Source organism: Mastigoproctus giganteus, chromosome 3 (assembly GCF_048544385.1).
Source record: "Mastigoproctus giganteus isolate SK-2022 chromosome 3, ASM4854438v1, whole genome shotgun sequence".
Taxonomy (NCBI): domain Eukaryota; kingdom Metazoa; phylum Arthropoda; class Arachnida; order Uropygi; family Thelyphonidae; genus Mastigoproctus; species Mastigoproctus giganteus.
In genome coordinates this window covers 103,712,695-103,730,069 of record NC_143577.1, presented here as the reverse complement: position 1 = coordinate 103,730,069, position 17,375 = coordinate 103,712,695, and the positions used below count along the sequence as shown (strand labels likewise).

Below are 17,375 nucleotides of genomic sequence, written 5' to 3'. Positions count from 1 at the left end.
TGCACCCGTTGTCTCATAGACATACTGTTTCTGCTGCAGGCCTCTTCTACAGATACTTCCATGGGCACTGTTCTTCTGAATTAGCTTCTATAATTCCTGCTCTCTCTTTCAAAACAGTCCGAACACGTGCCGCCACCAGCCAACATCCATATACTGTCCAACTTCAAACTCGCAGAACCAACTTTTCATCTTCCTCGTTTATTCATTCAACTGCTGTTTTCTGGAACAACCTTCCTTCATACGTATTTCCTGAAAATTACAGTCTACAGAAGTTTAAGTCCAATGTCAACAAATATCTTCTTTCATCTTCTCAACCTCCAACCCAAGCACGGTGCTAAGTACTATAGGTTCTAACACCTCTCATGTTTGGGGTTTACATAAAAAAAAGATGTATAATGTGGAAGTTTCACGAGAATTGCCTACATCACTATCATATATTAAAAGGTACAGTAGACTCTCGATTTTCCAGGATAGATGGTAAAAAACAAATCCCGGATAATCGATTTCCCGGTTAATCCAAAAATATAGAAATTCCCAACATATGTTCCAGGACTTCTTACTTCGTCGAGTTTTACGTAACTCAGGAATGACTAGTAACATATTGTTACTATATTATTATTGAAAAATCCGAATTCAGCGCAATATTTGTTAATGCTTGACCATTTTCATACATTCCTATTAGTTTAATTTTCTAATACAAATTGTTCGCTTTCCTTTTGTTGGTAGATGTACTAGTACCGCTATCACTTATTCTTTTTGTCGGCACCATGATAACAGTCAAAATGAAATTTTCTGTAAATAACTCCACAGGGTTAAGGTGAAAACTCACTATTATCACCCCGTGCGAGCTCATATTTTACTAAAGCACATTTCTGGAGCTCAACAAAAAACAGTAAAAACAATTTGCACTTTCCATTTTATTGGGCGTTTCTGTTAGTACAATCTATTATAAATGGGTAGTAAACTCAATCTTATTGCATTTGCGATAATACCGATAGTTGGAATTCTGTGAGTTTTTACGTTATTATGGTGAAACGTGCGTCCCCTTCACTGAAATCTTCAGTCATATAAAAAAAACCTAAATAATTGTAAGAATCTTCTCTTTTTTTTTCTTATTTTTTTTGCTTGTAACTCTGATCTCACTTGTGCAATTTGTGTCTGCCATGATCATTGTTATTGATTGCTTATTATTATTATTTTTTCGTTGTTTTAAATTTTACAATCCTAAAAATAAAAAAAATAATAATAAAAAATTGAGTGAAAACAGATTTACATAAATCTGTAGTTGCGTAAGTCGGGGCCTTACTGTATCGAAAAATGTTCAACAACCTATGTAAAAAATATGGCCATAGATAAAAAAAACTTACCACGTTTCTACTCGTGTGTCTCATGTGATGCTTCCCTTTATTTTTTGGGATGTTGATTTTAAATCTAATAGCTTCCTTTTATTTTTTACAGTGTCACATATGGTTTGGTCACCAACATTATAATGCTTCAATAGAGATTTAACGGATGCACCGTTTTCAAACTCTTGAATAATTTCAAGTCTTTGTTTAATCGAAAGTGCAACTCTTTTGCGTTTACCCATCATTTTCGGGATATCAAAAAAAAAAAAAAAAAAAAAATCATATCTGAGAGAATGTCTGTGACAACCTCAAGGACCTATTTGAGATGCTGATTAAAAAAACTCTTAGGCTATATTGTAATTGAATCCCTCCTGGATTCAGCTATCCTGTGTATAGTTGAATCCTTTTTGCTTTTTGTTTTAATTCTCCAGGTTTCTAATACTTCCTAATCATCAGGTTTCTAATTCTGATCCTGTTTACGGAAGAAGCATTCTTCACTAAAGGATGCGATTCTGGCAGAGATCAGAAGGGGATCCAACCTAATAAAATCCTTTTCTTATGTATAATTTTTTGTACAATTTGTTTGGCTGGTATTAAGTTTTAATAGATTTTATTAAATTTGTCTTTTGCATTAAATTTTTTAAATTACGACAAAAATGCATAATAGCATAAAGTACAAAAATTAGCAGTTCAATATCTATTATCCTTCACTTACATTTCAGTTTAATTTTATTTTGCCAATTTTTGCAGAATTCATATGTACTACAGAAGAAGCAAGATAGTACCTTTGAATAAATATGTCATGTTTATCAGTCCTTTACAAAATATATTCTTTTTAAATCAGTCCAGTGCAGTGTAGTGGAAGGCATGTATAATTGTAAATCTTGCATTCATCACCCTTTTCTATATTTTATAATATATGCAATGTTCTAAACAGAGGTTATCTTCTGCATTGATACTTTAGTGTGTTTTTTGAAAATTCAAAAAAAAAAAAAAAAAAAAAAAAAAGGAAAATGCTCAAAAACTTAAAAGTAAGAACTTTACAGACTAACTGTATGTGACCCAATCTGTTTTTGTCACTGATCCGTGACAAATTGATCGCGGGTGTTGCCACTTCCTGACGACTCGTCCATAACTGGTCCACAAGATTTGTATTTTATAAAAGTAGTGGTCTACGATGGATTGGAAATAAAAGAAATTGGTCCTTCACTACAGATAGTTTGAGAAACACTGCATTAGATGATTTGGGTATTTCTAAATGAGAAACACACCTCATGAATGAATTCTCAACCGCTGTGATTGTATGTAGATATTTTTATGCCTTGTGATTTAGCAACTTGAGCTGTTACATGAGATATTGAATGGATGGAACATATAAGACTATAACCTTTTTTTTTTATTAGTGAAGAAAACACCTTAGTTTTATCAGGATGCGTATTAAAACATTTAGATTATATCTAAATGGCATATTTATTTATTTTTGTAGTTAACCAGAAGTTGAAATATTCAGTACATATATTTTACTGCATAGATTATAATGTTATGCTTATTCTTAGGACATTTGGAAATGGTTCGATTTTTGCTGGAAGCTGGGGCAGATCAGGAACACAAGACAGATGAAATGCATACAGCTTTAATGGAGGCTTCCATGGATGGGCATGTTGAAGTGGCTCGTTTACTTCTTGATTCTGGTGCTCAGGTAAAGGATATGTATATAATGTGTAAATTTTATGTAGGGAGATCCTTTATGAAGAATATTTTTTTGATAATTAGTCTGTAAGGAATTAGATCCAAATTTATAGTTTTTATAGTCTATTTAATTGAGAATGAATGTATTCACATGATACCAACTGATTGTTACATGGGTGTGAATAAAGCATGTTCATGAATGTGTTTTATTCACACTAGCTTCCCTTTATCTGTAGGTATGGATCTAGCTGGTCTTTGAAATTTCCCAACCTGTTGCCCTCAATTACCTTATTCCCAAAGGTAACTTTGGGAATAAGGTAATTATAATAGCATGAAAAACATATAATAGCATAAACTAAACATATAATAGCATGAAAATTTCACCCTCATTCATTTTATCATCCCTTCTCAGCACCTTTTCCAGTGCATACATGCCACCAAGTGGCACTTTGTAAGATTTTCTGTGCCACACTTGTGGCGTGGTACTTTCTAAATTTTCGAATACACCTCTTCAATTGGCACACACTTAAAAGATTTTTGTATAATACAAAAATAGCATGCACAAGGAAGAAGGTTGCTGACACCTTCTCTAAGGTGCCTGTTGAGCTCTTAGTCCATGTATTCAAAGTCTTTCCTTATATGGGCACCCTTTTGCCAATTTGACCAACTGCATTGTCTGTATTTAGATCTCTTTAAGAAGCTCACTACCTTCTTTTTTCAAAAGTATCTTCAATACCTGGACAGTATCCAAGTGACAATCACAATTGTCATAAACATTGAAATTAAAACCTCCCTATAGTGTACATGCAATTGTTTAATTGGTACAGTATTTTCAAAATTTTTTATGCACCTAAAAAAACAACAGATGTTAAATAAATCATCAATAGGGTGACAGATTGCAAAGAGAACCCTTGCGATCTATCAGCACTGCATGGAGAACTTCATGTCTACCTGGACTCTTTCACCTCCAAGTGTATTTTGAGGTTAATTTCCAAGTGCATTTTTCAGCATCAGAACATGGTTGTCCTTTATCTGCCAATCCTTTGAAGCCTATCCAAGTTGTTCTGAAGGAATGTTGCTTGGCACTGTTTGTTAACCACTCTTGATTTTTCACATGATCTGCAAATTTTGACTCACCTTTTTAAGGTGAGTCATAATTTCACTTCTCATTTTAGAAAATGAGAAACAGGATTGGTCCCAGCACTGATACCTGAAGGTGCGTTTACCCACTGTCATGTAACCATTTTTTTTTTTTTTTTTTTTTTGTCCTATATAGTCACAGGACTCAGTATTACACAGTGTCTCTTGTTGGTATTGAGTCAGAAGCTTTGCTAAAGTCCAGATAAACAATGTCAAATTTATTTCCTATATCCATCTCATTAGTTACACTATCAGAATTATTATTTATTGCACTGTATTAAGTTTCACCTGGGTTTTCTCTTCTTCTGCCACCATAGTGTCATGGAAGGCAAATCCTGATGATGACTGAAAGGAAAAGGAGAGACTGTCTGTTGACATGTTAACTGCATTAGGATGCACTTGTGCATCATAGAGTTTAATCCATTTGCAAGGAAAACCACTTGACTTTAGAACCATTTTCTTCCAGTTTGATGGAAGGAAAACGATTATTTTTTGTCAAGCAACCTTCGCAAGTGACTGTCTAATTCAGCCATAGTGAGGAGAAAGCCCAAAAACGTCTGTCCTCCCCAATCTCTTAGTTTTCAATCCCAAGTTAAAGATGTCATTGGAAAAGGCAGCAGCAAAACAGTGTTAAGGGGGATGATTTGATGAGGAAAATCTACTATGAAGAGAGAAGGGAGATAGTAAAGAAGGATATAAAGTTGGAGATGTCTCAATACTAACCATGTAACATAGATTGAAAGCTATGGAAATAAAAAGAAAATTGATATAGTAATATCAGATCAAGCTCCAACTGCATACCAGTTGTGTTATCAATGTGCATCAATACCCCCCCCCCTTGTGCTTAGCTGACATGGCTCCAACTGACAACGAAGTCAAGTTTATATACCTACTCATAAGTGTCCGAGGTCGAAAGGAATGCTAACCAAATCACCTAGCAACTCTGCTGCATGCTGTTTTATTGCTTGTATGTCTAGGCAGATAGAAGAGGTGACACAGAATAGCATTCAAGAGTTATTGTTAAGCACGTTATCCAATCCAATTTCATTAAAATTGGACCAGTAGAAATTGACAATTATTATTTCTTCTTCTTCTTCTTCTTCTTCTTCTTTTTTATTTTTTATTTATTATTAATTTTTTTCCCTTCTCATTTGTGTCCAACAATTATTTTTTGTCTATCCATCCGTTGTTACAGCAGTGAATTTTCATGAAAATTTGTTTTGCCCTTTTAGAACAATTTCCTAGGTCCTCCTGAGTTTTGTTAAAATCAGACCAATAGAAATCTGGCAATTATTATTATTTATTATTTTTTTTTATACATCACATAAGCTAGTCATATTGTTGTAGCACTGGATGTTATGTTTATTGATATGGTTTGATTGGAGGAATGATGGTTGAATTTATTTCTATGGTTGATGTGTACAAATGGAAACATTCTTGGTTTGCACATAGCAAGTTTTGTCTTTTTGTGCATTTTTTTTTAAAAATAACTTACGAATTATATTATTACTATTTGCTAATGTACCTTAATATAATTTACTGCATACATTAGTATTAGTAGAGAGGCATATGATCCAAAAAAGCAAGCTTATGCAGCATCAGCCAAAAAAAAAAAAAAAAAACCTGCTCCCATTTCACCACTCCGTTCGTTCCAGATACCTGTCCAGCTCAGCCTTGAATCTGTTTAAGCTATCAACTTCCACAACGACAGATGGAATTCTGTTCCACCAACCAACTACCCGCTGGCTAAAGGCAAAATTCCGCACATCTATCCTACATCTGTCTTTCCTCAATTTGAATTTATGCTCTCTCAGGTGATTATTCTGAGCAAGACAAACAATCCCATCAGCATTGAGCATGCTCAAACCATTCAAAGCTTTATACACCTCAATCAGGTCACTTCGCAGGTGTCTAGTCTCCAGACACTAATTTGCAAAACTTAAGCCTTTCTTTGTAGGAGCAACCCTTTGTTCCATTCACTAATATTTTCGCCCTTCTCTGTACTCATTCCAACAGCTCTACATCCTTCTTAAAATGAGGTCTCCAGACCTGTATACAGTACTCAAGTGTGGCCTGACCATTGCCTTATACAAGGGGATAATCACCTTCTTATCTCTGCTAAAAAAATTCCTGTATACATTAAGTAACTTGTATCTTACAGGTATTAATGCTGTATGCAAAGTGTTCTGTACCCCCCCCCAAAAAAAAAACCTTGTTCTAATATCTGCATATGGTAGTCCAAATTTCAGATACTGCCTTATGTACTTGGCAGAACACGACAGTGCTCACATGCTGCCTGAATGGGAGAACAGCTGCAGTCCTGAATGTGAGCTTGAACTTGCAAACCAGGGAGGGAGGTTTGGGACACTCATTTACAAAATACATACACGCATGCACAATGATAAGGTTTTCTATGTTATATTATTTATTTTTTTTGTTACGCATGTATTAGGGAGACTAGTTACTTACAGATAAGACTGTAAATTGGGGGGAGGGGGAGTTATAGCAGTCATATCTGGAAAGAATGAAATGCAGATCCTACATCTTTAAGGATGTCAACCAGGACTCAGTATGTGTTTAGTGTATCCCACTCCTTTAGGAGGTTGCTGCTGCACAAGGCAGTCCAAGTTGTCAGTTCCAGTTTAAAGCTAAGATAATTGCAGAGATGATCAGGGAGCAGTCAGGTTCTAGGCTTAGAGAAATGATTGAGTCAAAAGGGCAGGGACATTGGACATATTTTTATTATGTTTGGAAGGTGCTTCCATAGCCAGGTGGGCAGGAGCAGCAGTGCGTAGCACACGCTTCTTGATTAGACCAGGGTTCGAGCCCGTGACCACCAAATATGGAGGATGCAGAAAGGTTAGGGAATGCCGCATATCCCCGGAGCAATATGGCTTTAGTTGCTAATGCTCCTTAAAAAAAAAAAAAAAAAAAAAAAAAACAAAATCATGTTTGGAGTGTTCTATAGTTTTCACTGAAATCTTCTGTAAATTTCTGTGCTATGCATGCAGTGCTGAGCCAGTCATGTGGGTAATAAAGGTATTGTAAAATGTGGGGAGTGTGTTGTTAGTGTTAGGTAATTGGCTTCATTGGAGCTAGCCAGCGATCCTCATAGTGACTCCTGCTTTGGAGAGGATTTGCTTTTCTGTAGCAACACTAAAATTCTGAAGCCTACTTCTGAGAACATTGACAAGATTGTTTTCAGTTGGCCAGACTTACTGTGTTTGGCCTAAAGTTTAAAGTAATAAAAAGGGTGATAGCATAAGTGTGGGAAAAGCCAGGGATGGGGAATAGAAGGCACACCCTGGTCTCACCCCTTGAAAAACCAGAGGATCTATTGAGACTTCTTTGTATCATTGTGGCTGGAAAATTCTTAGCCTTGATGCCTGGCTCTGGAAAGTGACTTTTTTTTCCCCCATTCTTTGGGCGGACAGAAGATTATGAAAACACGGAAGGTGGGAACAACTCTAGTTTCTGTTTCTTCAGTGAAACTGAAGATGGTTCTCTTCAATCTCACACAAGGGGGTGGACCTTATCTGAAAATAGTGCTGAGGTGGTTTTAGATTGCATGCGCCCAGTTATTCGTTATGTTGATATTATAGTTATAATATTCAGTAGCAGGAGGTTATATGTCATTTGTGTATTGTTGTGTGTTCAGCCTGCCTGGTTTGCTGTGGTCATGTAATGTATTTACTATTTCCATTTGCTAGTTTAGCAACCTGTTTTAACTTTTTGCTTTTTTTTTTTTTTTTTTTTTTGAAATGTACATGTGTGCTGTTGACTAAAAACTTGCATAGACAAATAGTATATTGAACCAAGTGTGAGACTTGCTAATAAACAAAGGGACACCAGCTGGACTGGGCTATGACTGGATTGCTACTAACTAGGAATTTGGGGAGTACAATGTGTACAGAAAGGATAGACAGGATAGGAAGGGAGGAGGGGTTATGCTATTAGTTAAGAAACACAAAAAATCCAAGGAAGTGAAGCCAGTCGACATTGCTGGACAGTGCAGTGTCGAGTCAGTTTGGTGTGACATAAGCATTGGGAGATCAAAATTGAGATTACGAGTGTGTTATAGGCCTAATGACTCTGATGAGTATAATAAGAAACTATACAGGGAAATAGAGTGGGCCAGTAAATCAGAAAGTCTTATAATGGGGGATTTTAATTTCCCAGATTTTGACTGGAATTTGTGGATTGGTCACTCACACACTAGGAAGGCTTTTGTAGATTTATTGGATGATTGTTTTCGGCATCAACATGTTTGGGAGACAACTAGAGGGAGCAATACTATTCATCTGATTATCAGTAGTGATTCTTCATTCATTAAGAATATGCTGATAAAGGAACCACTAGGTGACAGTGATCACAGTGTGCTGAAGTGGGATTTACTCAAAGATTGTAATGACCATCAGGGGTAAAGGGAAGGGTTTTTTCTTTCGTAAAGGCGACTACGGTGGTCTGAGACAGTATTTAAATTCTATACGGTGGGACCAACTGATGATGTTACCAACAGCAAATTCAAAATGGGAAGCATTCAAAGAATTTATCTTGGACGCTACTAGGCTTTACATACCAACTAAGAAATATTGTTCAAGGTTTAGGCCTAAATGGATGTCAGATGAACTAATGAGACATATGGCAGAGAAGAAAAACGCATGGAATACATATAAATTAATGGGTGGCATTGGAAGCCTATGATAAGATATAAGCTGGTCTGTAACCAAATCATAAAGGAGAGTAGGCAGGCAAAGGCAGATTATGAGAAATCTTTGGCAATGGATGCAAAGAAAAACAACGAAGAGTTCTTTACCTATGTAAACTCTAGAAGGAAAAAGATGAATCAGATTTGTCCACTGGATATTTTATGGTTTAACTGTTGATGATCCTGCACAGGTGGCTAAAAAATTAAATGAGTATTTTGCATCTACATTCACACTTGAGGAGATATTCAGGGAGGGGAATGCCAGAGGTGAATTAAACTCTGGCAGTGAGCTATATGATTTTGTAATAACTGAGAGGAAACTGGAGGAGAAATTGTTGAAGATAAACATAAAAAAGGACACCCGGGGTGGATGGGATCTATCCAGTTATATTAAAGGAGGCAGCAAAAGAAGTAAGCAATCCGTTAGCCATAATTATGAGAGCTTCTTTGGACTCAGGGGAGGTACCCATAGACTGGAAATGTGCAAATGTTGACCCCAATTCACAAAGGAGGTTCAAAGGGGAACACAAGTAATTACAGACCTGTTAGTTTAACTTCTGTTCCTGGAAAATTAATGGAGGCACTGGTTAAACAAGCACTGCAGGATCATCTAGATAACACTTCAGTTATAGCTCAGACACAGCATGGTTTTGTTAAGGGAAAGTCTTGCCTGACCACTTTGAATGGATACTATGATGTGGTCCCAAAGGAACTGGATGCAGGGAATAACTTTGATATCATGTATTTGGATCTTAGAAAGGCTTTTGATACTGTTGCACATGGAAGACTGCTGGACAATTTGGAGCAGTGTGGCATTGGAGGCAAATTGCTGCTATGGATAAAGGGATGGTTGAGTGGGAGAAGACAGAGAGTGGTAATCAATGGACACCGCTCATCGTGGACTAATGTTATTAGTGGAATCCCTCAGGGTTCAGTGTTGGGTCCATTATTGTTTTCTGTATTTATAAATGATATTGATGATAATATATCAAGCTTAATGTCCAAGTTTGCAGACGATACAAAGGTTGGCAGGGTTGTTAAGGACACTACTGACGCTATGCTGCTGCAACAGGATCTGTTTGTTTGTTTGTTTGTTTGTTTGTTATTTGGTTTTTAGGAGCATTAGCAACTAAGGCCATATTGCTCCAGGAATACGTGGTGGCCATTCCCTGACCTTTCTGCATTCTCCGTATTTGATGGTGACGAGCTTGAACCCCGGTCTAATCAAGAAGCGTGTGCTACGCACTGTTGCTCCTTCCCACCTGGCTGCGGAGGCGCCCCACAACAGGATCTGGAAAGGTTGAGCAGATGGACTGAGAGGTGGCAAATGAAGTTTAACATTGACAAATGTCAAGTACTACATATGGGGAAACAGCAACCCCAGAGCAACATATCCAGAGCAGATGGACTGAGAGGTGGCAAATGAAGTTTAACATTGACAAATGTCAAGTACTACATATGGGGAAACAGCAACCCCAGAGCAACATATCTACTTCTTTGGTAGAGAATGAGAAAATTCTCTGAGCAGTGCAGATGGGCTGCAAGAGCAGCTCATGGTGTCTTGTGAATGATATACAGGAATTTTTCTAGCAGGGATAAGGAGGTGATTATTCCCTTGTAGGCAATGGTCAGGTCACACCTTGAGTACTGTATACAGGTCTGGAGGCCTTATTTCAAGAAGGATGTAGAGCTGCTGGAACGAGTACAGAGAAGGGCAACAAGATTAGTGAATGAAACAAAGGGTTTCTCTTACAAAGAAAGGATTATGTTTTGCAAATTATAGTGTCTGAAGACTAGGCACCTGCAAGGTGATCTTATTGAGGTGTATAAGGCTTGAATGGTTTGAGCTAGCTGATGGGATTCTTCCTCCTGCCTAGATTAATTGCCTGATGTGAAATAAATTCAAATTAGGGAAATACAATTGTAGAATAGTTGTGCAGAAATTTGCCTTTATCCAGTGGGTGGTTAATTGGTGTAACAAACTTCCATGTGTCATTGTAGAAGTTGACAGCTGAAATAAATTCAACGCAGAACTACATAAACATTTGGAGCAAATGTATGTGGAATGGGAAGTGGTTTTTTTTTTTTTTTTTTTTTTTGGCTGTTGCTGTACATGCTTCCTTTTTTGCATGATATGTATGCCCTTACTAATGCTAATGCTCTCTCCTCTCCTGCTCAATCACCCTTTTATCCATCATAGCAACTTGTCCTTAATGCCATACTGCTCCAACTTGTACAGTAGTCTTCCACGTGCAACAGTATCAAAACTTTCCTGAAATCCAAGTACACTGAATTATGACCACCTACTTATATTTCGTAGGTCCTCCTTTTGCCCTCAGTACAGCAGTTATCCTACATGGCATTGATCAAACAAGATGTTGGAAACGTTCGGGAGGTATGGCCAACCAAGCTGTGGGTAATGCAGTCAGCAATGCAGGTATGGAGGTGATTGGTGTATCCAGATGCTTGATATGCCTTTCCATAGTTTCCCACAAGTGCTCTATGGGATTGATATCGGGAGAGTTCGGAGGCCAATAGTTATCCTGTAAGTCAGAACTGTGTTTCTCGCAGTTCTGACTTCAACCATTCCTGCACAACAAGTGCCCAATGATTCGGTGCATTGCCATCTTGGAAGTCACCATTGGCATTCAGGAAAAAGTGTAACATAGCAGGGTGTACACAGTCAGCAAGCAGTTGACGATAGTGGAGAACAGTGATACATTGTTCCACATGCACCAGGCATCCAAGTTGCTGCCAGTGAAACATGCCCCACACCATACAACTGCCTCCACTTTTGATACCATGCATGATGGTTCAAGATTCTCATGTTGTTGATGCCAAATCCGTACACAACCATCCACGGTGTGGAGTAAATAACGTGACTCATCCAACCAGCACACCATCTTCCAGTCTTCTAACATCCAACTTGCATGCTTTTTTGCACCATCGAGTCTTTTATGCTGATGAACCTTGGTTAGGAGAGGATGCTGTAGTGGTTGTCTGCTGGTATAGCCCATACTTGTGAGTGTGCAATGCATGGTCATGCCAGATATTGTTCCGGGTTGGTCCATGTTGTATTGAGTAGTCAAATCTTCAACAGTGCTTCGCCTGTACGAGTCGTTGGACCCGGCGCTCACCTCTAATATCAACCTTTCGCTGACCTTTGCAGTTTTGCCGTTGGGTCGTTGGTTGACGATTTTGACGCCAGTCCTGGTACACTTTAAATATGGCGGCTCTTGAACACCCCACCAATTCAGTCGTTTGGGGAATCGAGGCACCACCTCATCGAGCACCCAGAATCTGTCCTTTATCAAAGTCCAATAAATCCTTCCTTTTACCCATCATGCTCGGAATTTTACTACCTACTGAACCACTGACACCTTATCTATGCTACGTAGGTCGACTAAGTCCGCACTCTCTTATCTCAACGGGTCGCATTCAGTTTTCATAGGGGTGGTCATAATTCAGTGATCACTCAGTGTATATGATATCAAAATTATTTTTGCATCCAGTTACTTTGCGACCACATCACAGTATCCAATCAAATTGGTCAGACAAGACTTCCATTTAACAAACCCATGCTGTGTCTGAATTAGTTAATTAATATAACTTAATGTACCATTATTTTGAAATTCAACTTAATGAGAATAATAGCAAAGCTTAACTGACGGTATTCACCTCAAATAATCTTTAGTTGTATGGTGTTTAAGGTAAAGTTCTGGAAATTCAATTAAGTTGCATAGAAATAGAATTATTTAAAAATAGAGTAGAGATTATTAAAAACCTGTAATTAAAATTTGCCCAAAGGAAGAAGTAGTGCACCACCTCATCCCCTGGTCTGGTCTGGTTGTCTTATATGAATTGTTGAAACTATGAAGAACTAATAAATAAAGCCAATAGTCATAATGGATGACTTTCGTAATAACATCTTTGGTTGACAATAATAAGAGAGGAAAGGGATTGTATATTTAAAGAAATCCTAAGTTCCCGTGATGCATTTCAGGACATTTTTTAGGTATTAGGTATGTTCGGGGTCTGACGGCACCTGGGATTTCTCCCATCTCCGCGTATGTTCTCTGTATCGGACAAGCCAGAGATTTAAAAGTGTGTGGGATATGTACTGTGTAGTTTGTTGTGCCCATTGTTCATCCGGCCTGTTAGCCGCCGGGCCCCTATGAGACCCGACGTTACCAATACCCGCCACAGGGAGGCCGGCCGGGTGTTACCAATATTTGTACTCTGGCTGGTCTTGCCACTTACTTTCCTGGGATTTCAGTGGCTAGGACCAAAAAAAAAAAAAAAATAAATAAATAAATAAATAAATAAAAAAAAATAAAAAAATAAAAAAAAAAAAAAATAAATAATAATAATAAATAAATCGAGGTTGATATTAGTGATACTTAACAAGTTAGTATTAATAGTATGCGACGTGGGGCTGTGCGGTCAAAGTGAGTTTTAAAAACGAAATAGGTTCGGGCAAGAATTTTGATGTTCTCTTTTGATTTTGACATGTAGGGCTAAACGCTGTGCAAGACAAAAGTTTGGGGGGAGGATGAAGACAGGGGGGAAGAAATTGGAAATAAGGGGCCGACAGAGTAGATGGCCCCTGTAGGTGGTGAGGCATGCCCGTGCCCCACCACAGTGAGAAAATTGGGGAGGCAAGCCTCTCCTTCCCAGGAGTTTGAAAAAAAAAAAAAAAAAAAAAAAAAAAGATCCGCTCAAGAGAGCGCGGATTTGGGTCGCCAATAGGCTGTTCCGGCGGGAGAGTGCCACCGGATGTCGTCTCCATCAGTTTGCAGGCCCTAAAAAGCTGGCCATTGAGTCTCATCTAGGTGGGACACTAATAGGGGGTTAAATCTGAGATGTCATCCTTCCAGACTGCATGTGGTTTGGGGCCTATTTTCTGGTCATTATCTTGGGGTCATAATCAAGTCTACTGGTTGTCATTATGGGGTTTTATCCCTTCCGTGATGTTTGCTAGTCCTTACACTACCTTTTGTCATTTTGTAGTGGGTCTAAGCTGCAAGGTCTTGGGGCACTTTGTTCTGATGTCACGACTATTTAAAGGTTTTTTCGCTTCCATTGGCGGTAATCATGACTCTTGTAGTTAGACAATCTATTATCACTTGTCTTTCCCAGTGCATTTTGTAGTCAGTCCAAGGTCTTTATAGTTGGCTCCTCTATGTCGTCTCGCTGCTATTTGCAGGTTTGCCGTTAAGGTCTTCTGTATATGGCGGTTAGTGTTTGGTGCCTGGTAAATAATCCCTGGGCAAAATCAGTTAAGGCTAAATATTCTTCTTGCGTATCTAGTAGATGTGACTCGAGATCCCTCGGTAGATAGTGAACTCTAGTTATTAGTCTGCATCTAAGGTCTTCGTATTGGACACACTCAAACATAATGTGCACCCAGCTTTCTTGTTCCCCGCAAGTACAACGTGGATCCTCCACTATTCCCAATGCTGTAAGCTTTGCATTGAAAGCCCCGTGACCCGTAAGGAGGTAGGTCGTGTAAAGTCCGGGTTGCAGCCAGGTTGGAAGAATGGGGTATACTCTGTCTACGTCCGGGATGAACTTTTTGGTGATATTCCCTTTTGTTGTGTTTGTCCAGCGGTCTTGCCAGGTTTCTTTTAGGTATGTCTGCAGCCTGTTCTTTTCAGCCTTGTGGGTTGCATTGTTATCCACTGTGTAGTCTTGGTGGGTGCAAGGCATTCCTTTGGTTATATAATAGGCTATTCCAGTACGTATGATGTCCAGATCAAGGGGAAGGGCTCCGGCCAAGACCTGTAGGGCAACAGTGCTAGTGGTGCTACAGGCTCTGGTAATGGTTAACAGGATAGTTCTATGGATTGAGTCGATTATGCGTCTATTTATGGCGGTTGATGCCTTGTGATACCAAACCGCAGAGGCGTATGTTATAGCTGGTAGGAATGTCGTTTTATAATATAAGGAGAGCACGCGACGTTTAAGTCCCCAGTCACGACGGACCACACGTGCTAACAGTGCAGAGTACTTCCTTATCTTTGTTCTTAAATGTATGAGATGCTGCTTGAAGGAAAGATTACAATCTAATATCACCCCCAGGTACTTAAGCTGGCTTTGGAGTTTCACTGTGGTGTTGTTCACCTTTATTTGAGGCGGCCTGTGCAGGTCAAGGGAGCCTTTCAGTAAGATTGAGGATGTCTTAGTTGGTGAGATTTTTAGGCAGTGTAAGATGGTCCAGTCCTGTAGTATCCTGATGGCATGGTTTGCTTTTACCTCCAACTGGGTTCTACTGTCGGCAGCAATTTTCAAGATTAAGTCGTCGGCAAAAGCTTGGGTTTGGACGTCACCAAGGTCCATGGCCAGGAACTCATCCAAGACAATGTTCCACAACAGCGGCCCCAGGACAGAACCCTGGGGGCAACCCCTGCAGACACGGCGGTTTACCCTACCATAGGGTGCCACGACACTGATACTCCTATCGGTAAGGTAAGACTTGATAGTGAGATACAGATTGCAGGGAATGTTGGCCCTCCTTAGCCTTGCCAGGACACTTGGCCACCAAATGGTGTCGAAAGCCCCGGCAAAATCTATGGAGATGATTAGGTAGTATTTACTGTTGCAACTGGCCACACCGTGCAGCAGATGTCTAAGTGCTTCTACTGTCGAAGACTCAGGCTTAAAGCCGAATTGGGTAGACATGTGCAGTTCAGCACTCTTGTAATGTGTGTCAATTCGGGTATATAGCATTCTCTCAAATAGTTTGCTGATCACTGGTAGCAAAGCTATCGGTCTGTAAGTGGTTGGCTGTTGTGGAGGCTTCGTGGGCGTTTTTGGGATCAGCTTCAGTCCCGCAGTCTTCCAGTTTCTTGGGAAGATGCCTTGATGCAAACAGTTGTTAAACAGATTTAGGAGGAGTTCGGGGGTCAGATCCGTTACTTTTTTGACAATTTCCGGTTCGAGATAGTCGAGGCCAGGGCACTTATTATTTCTTAAGTGATTTGCTGCGGATTTGATGTCATCTAACGTGAACGGTGGTTCACGGGAGTCAGTGCTGTATATGTCATTTTCTTGGCATGTTCTATGCTGTTCAGGTGAAGTAGGCATGGCAGTCTCTGGGAAAATAGTGCCCAGAATATTTGTGATTGACTGTTGCCATGTGGTGGTTTGGCTCCCCTGTGGTGTCAATGTGGTAGAAATAACTTCCCACCTGGGGAGTTTGTTTGTGATTATCCTATAGACTACCCCCCATGGCTCATTATTTCCTGTTATGCCTGCCAAGTTTTCCCAGGCTCTTTGTTTGCTCTTGTTTATCGCATCCGTATATCTGTTTCTTGCTTCTCTATAGTGCTCCTTTAGTATCTGGACCTCCGCAGCAGGTCATGTGCGTCTTGCCCGTTGGAAGAGTTTTCTTCTTCTCATGGTCTCCCTTCTGAGTTGCTGGATCTCGTGAGTCCACCACGGGACTGCTCCCGGTTTGGGATTTCTCCTCTTCATTGATGCTTCACTCGCAGCAAATATTATTTCTGTTACCCTCTTTTGATTCTCGTCTGGATCCCCATTCTGGTTTGTTGTTTCCAGGTGTTGGGCTGCAGCGGGCATTAAAACCTCTCTGAACCTTTCCCAGTTCGCCCAGCGTATGGCGAAGCGATTTAGTGTTTGTTTAGGTATCAGTAGCCTGTTTAATAATCTTCTGATTTGGCAGGTAATCACCCTGTGGTCGGAAGTCGTCCACGAGTCTCTGACGATCCAATCATCAACGTAACCTGCAAGGTTTCCCGTGGACAACGTGACATCAATAGTCGCCTCCCACAATGTATTACAAAATGTTGGCATCTGGTGTGGTCTGTTCAGGATAGTGAACCGGGAGTTGGAGAGAAAGTCCTCTAAAATCTGTCCATTTCTGGTACCTCTCCTGTCAGGGGTCAGACTATACCAGGCTGGTGAGCGGCAGTTTACATCTGCCCCAATTATGATCCTTTGATCAGGGAGCATGTCGGTCAAGGCCTGCAAGTACCTGGTGATGGGTGCGATGTCCTCGCCCGGCCTGCTGTAAAGGGCCACAGCATAGATTTGGCCCAATGGCGTTAAGATGTGGGCACACGCCGCCCAGGGTGCACAAAGCTGTGTCACTTTAGTCACAGTATAATTGGGATTGCGCACCACAACCGCAGCCCAAGGGGTGTCACTCTCATCATGGACTATTTTGTATGCAGCCGGATATCCACACACTCGTTTTGAGTGGGTATATGGTTCCTGTAGTAGTAAGACGTCAGCTGCTTCTTCGTCTGCTATGATCCTAAGTTGCTGGGCCACTGCTCTAGCTCTCTGTGCGTTATGCTGTATTATTGAAATTTTGGATCTGTTGTACTCTTTAGGGCGTCTCTCCATAGTCAGTTCGTGACTGGTATAACCCTTTTACTTTAAGATAAACTGGACAGTTCGGGTCTCTAATAGAATGCGAATGGTCCATTTTCCCTGCCTTGCAGTTTGTACAGATTGGATCTTGCTCC

At 39.8% G+C, this 17,375-nt stretch overlaps 1 protein-coding gene across 3 annotated transcripts in view; it reads left to right on the top strand.

Moving 5' to 3' along the window:
* Positions 1-17,375, top strand: part of LOC150088195 (ankyrin repeat domain-containing protein 17-like) — a 1,023,061-nt gene that overhangs the window by 178,753 nt on the left and 826,933 nt on the right. For all 3 annotated transcript variants that reach the window (XM_090369376.1, XM_090369375.1, XM_090369377.1), the window contains exon 7: positions 2,903-3,045. In XM_090369376.1, coding sequence (XP_090225502.1) covers positions 2,903-3,045 — 143 coding nt within the window. The remainder of the gene's footprint in view (positions 1-2,902; positions 3,046-17,375) is intronic.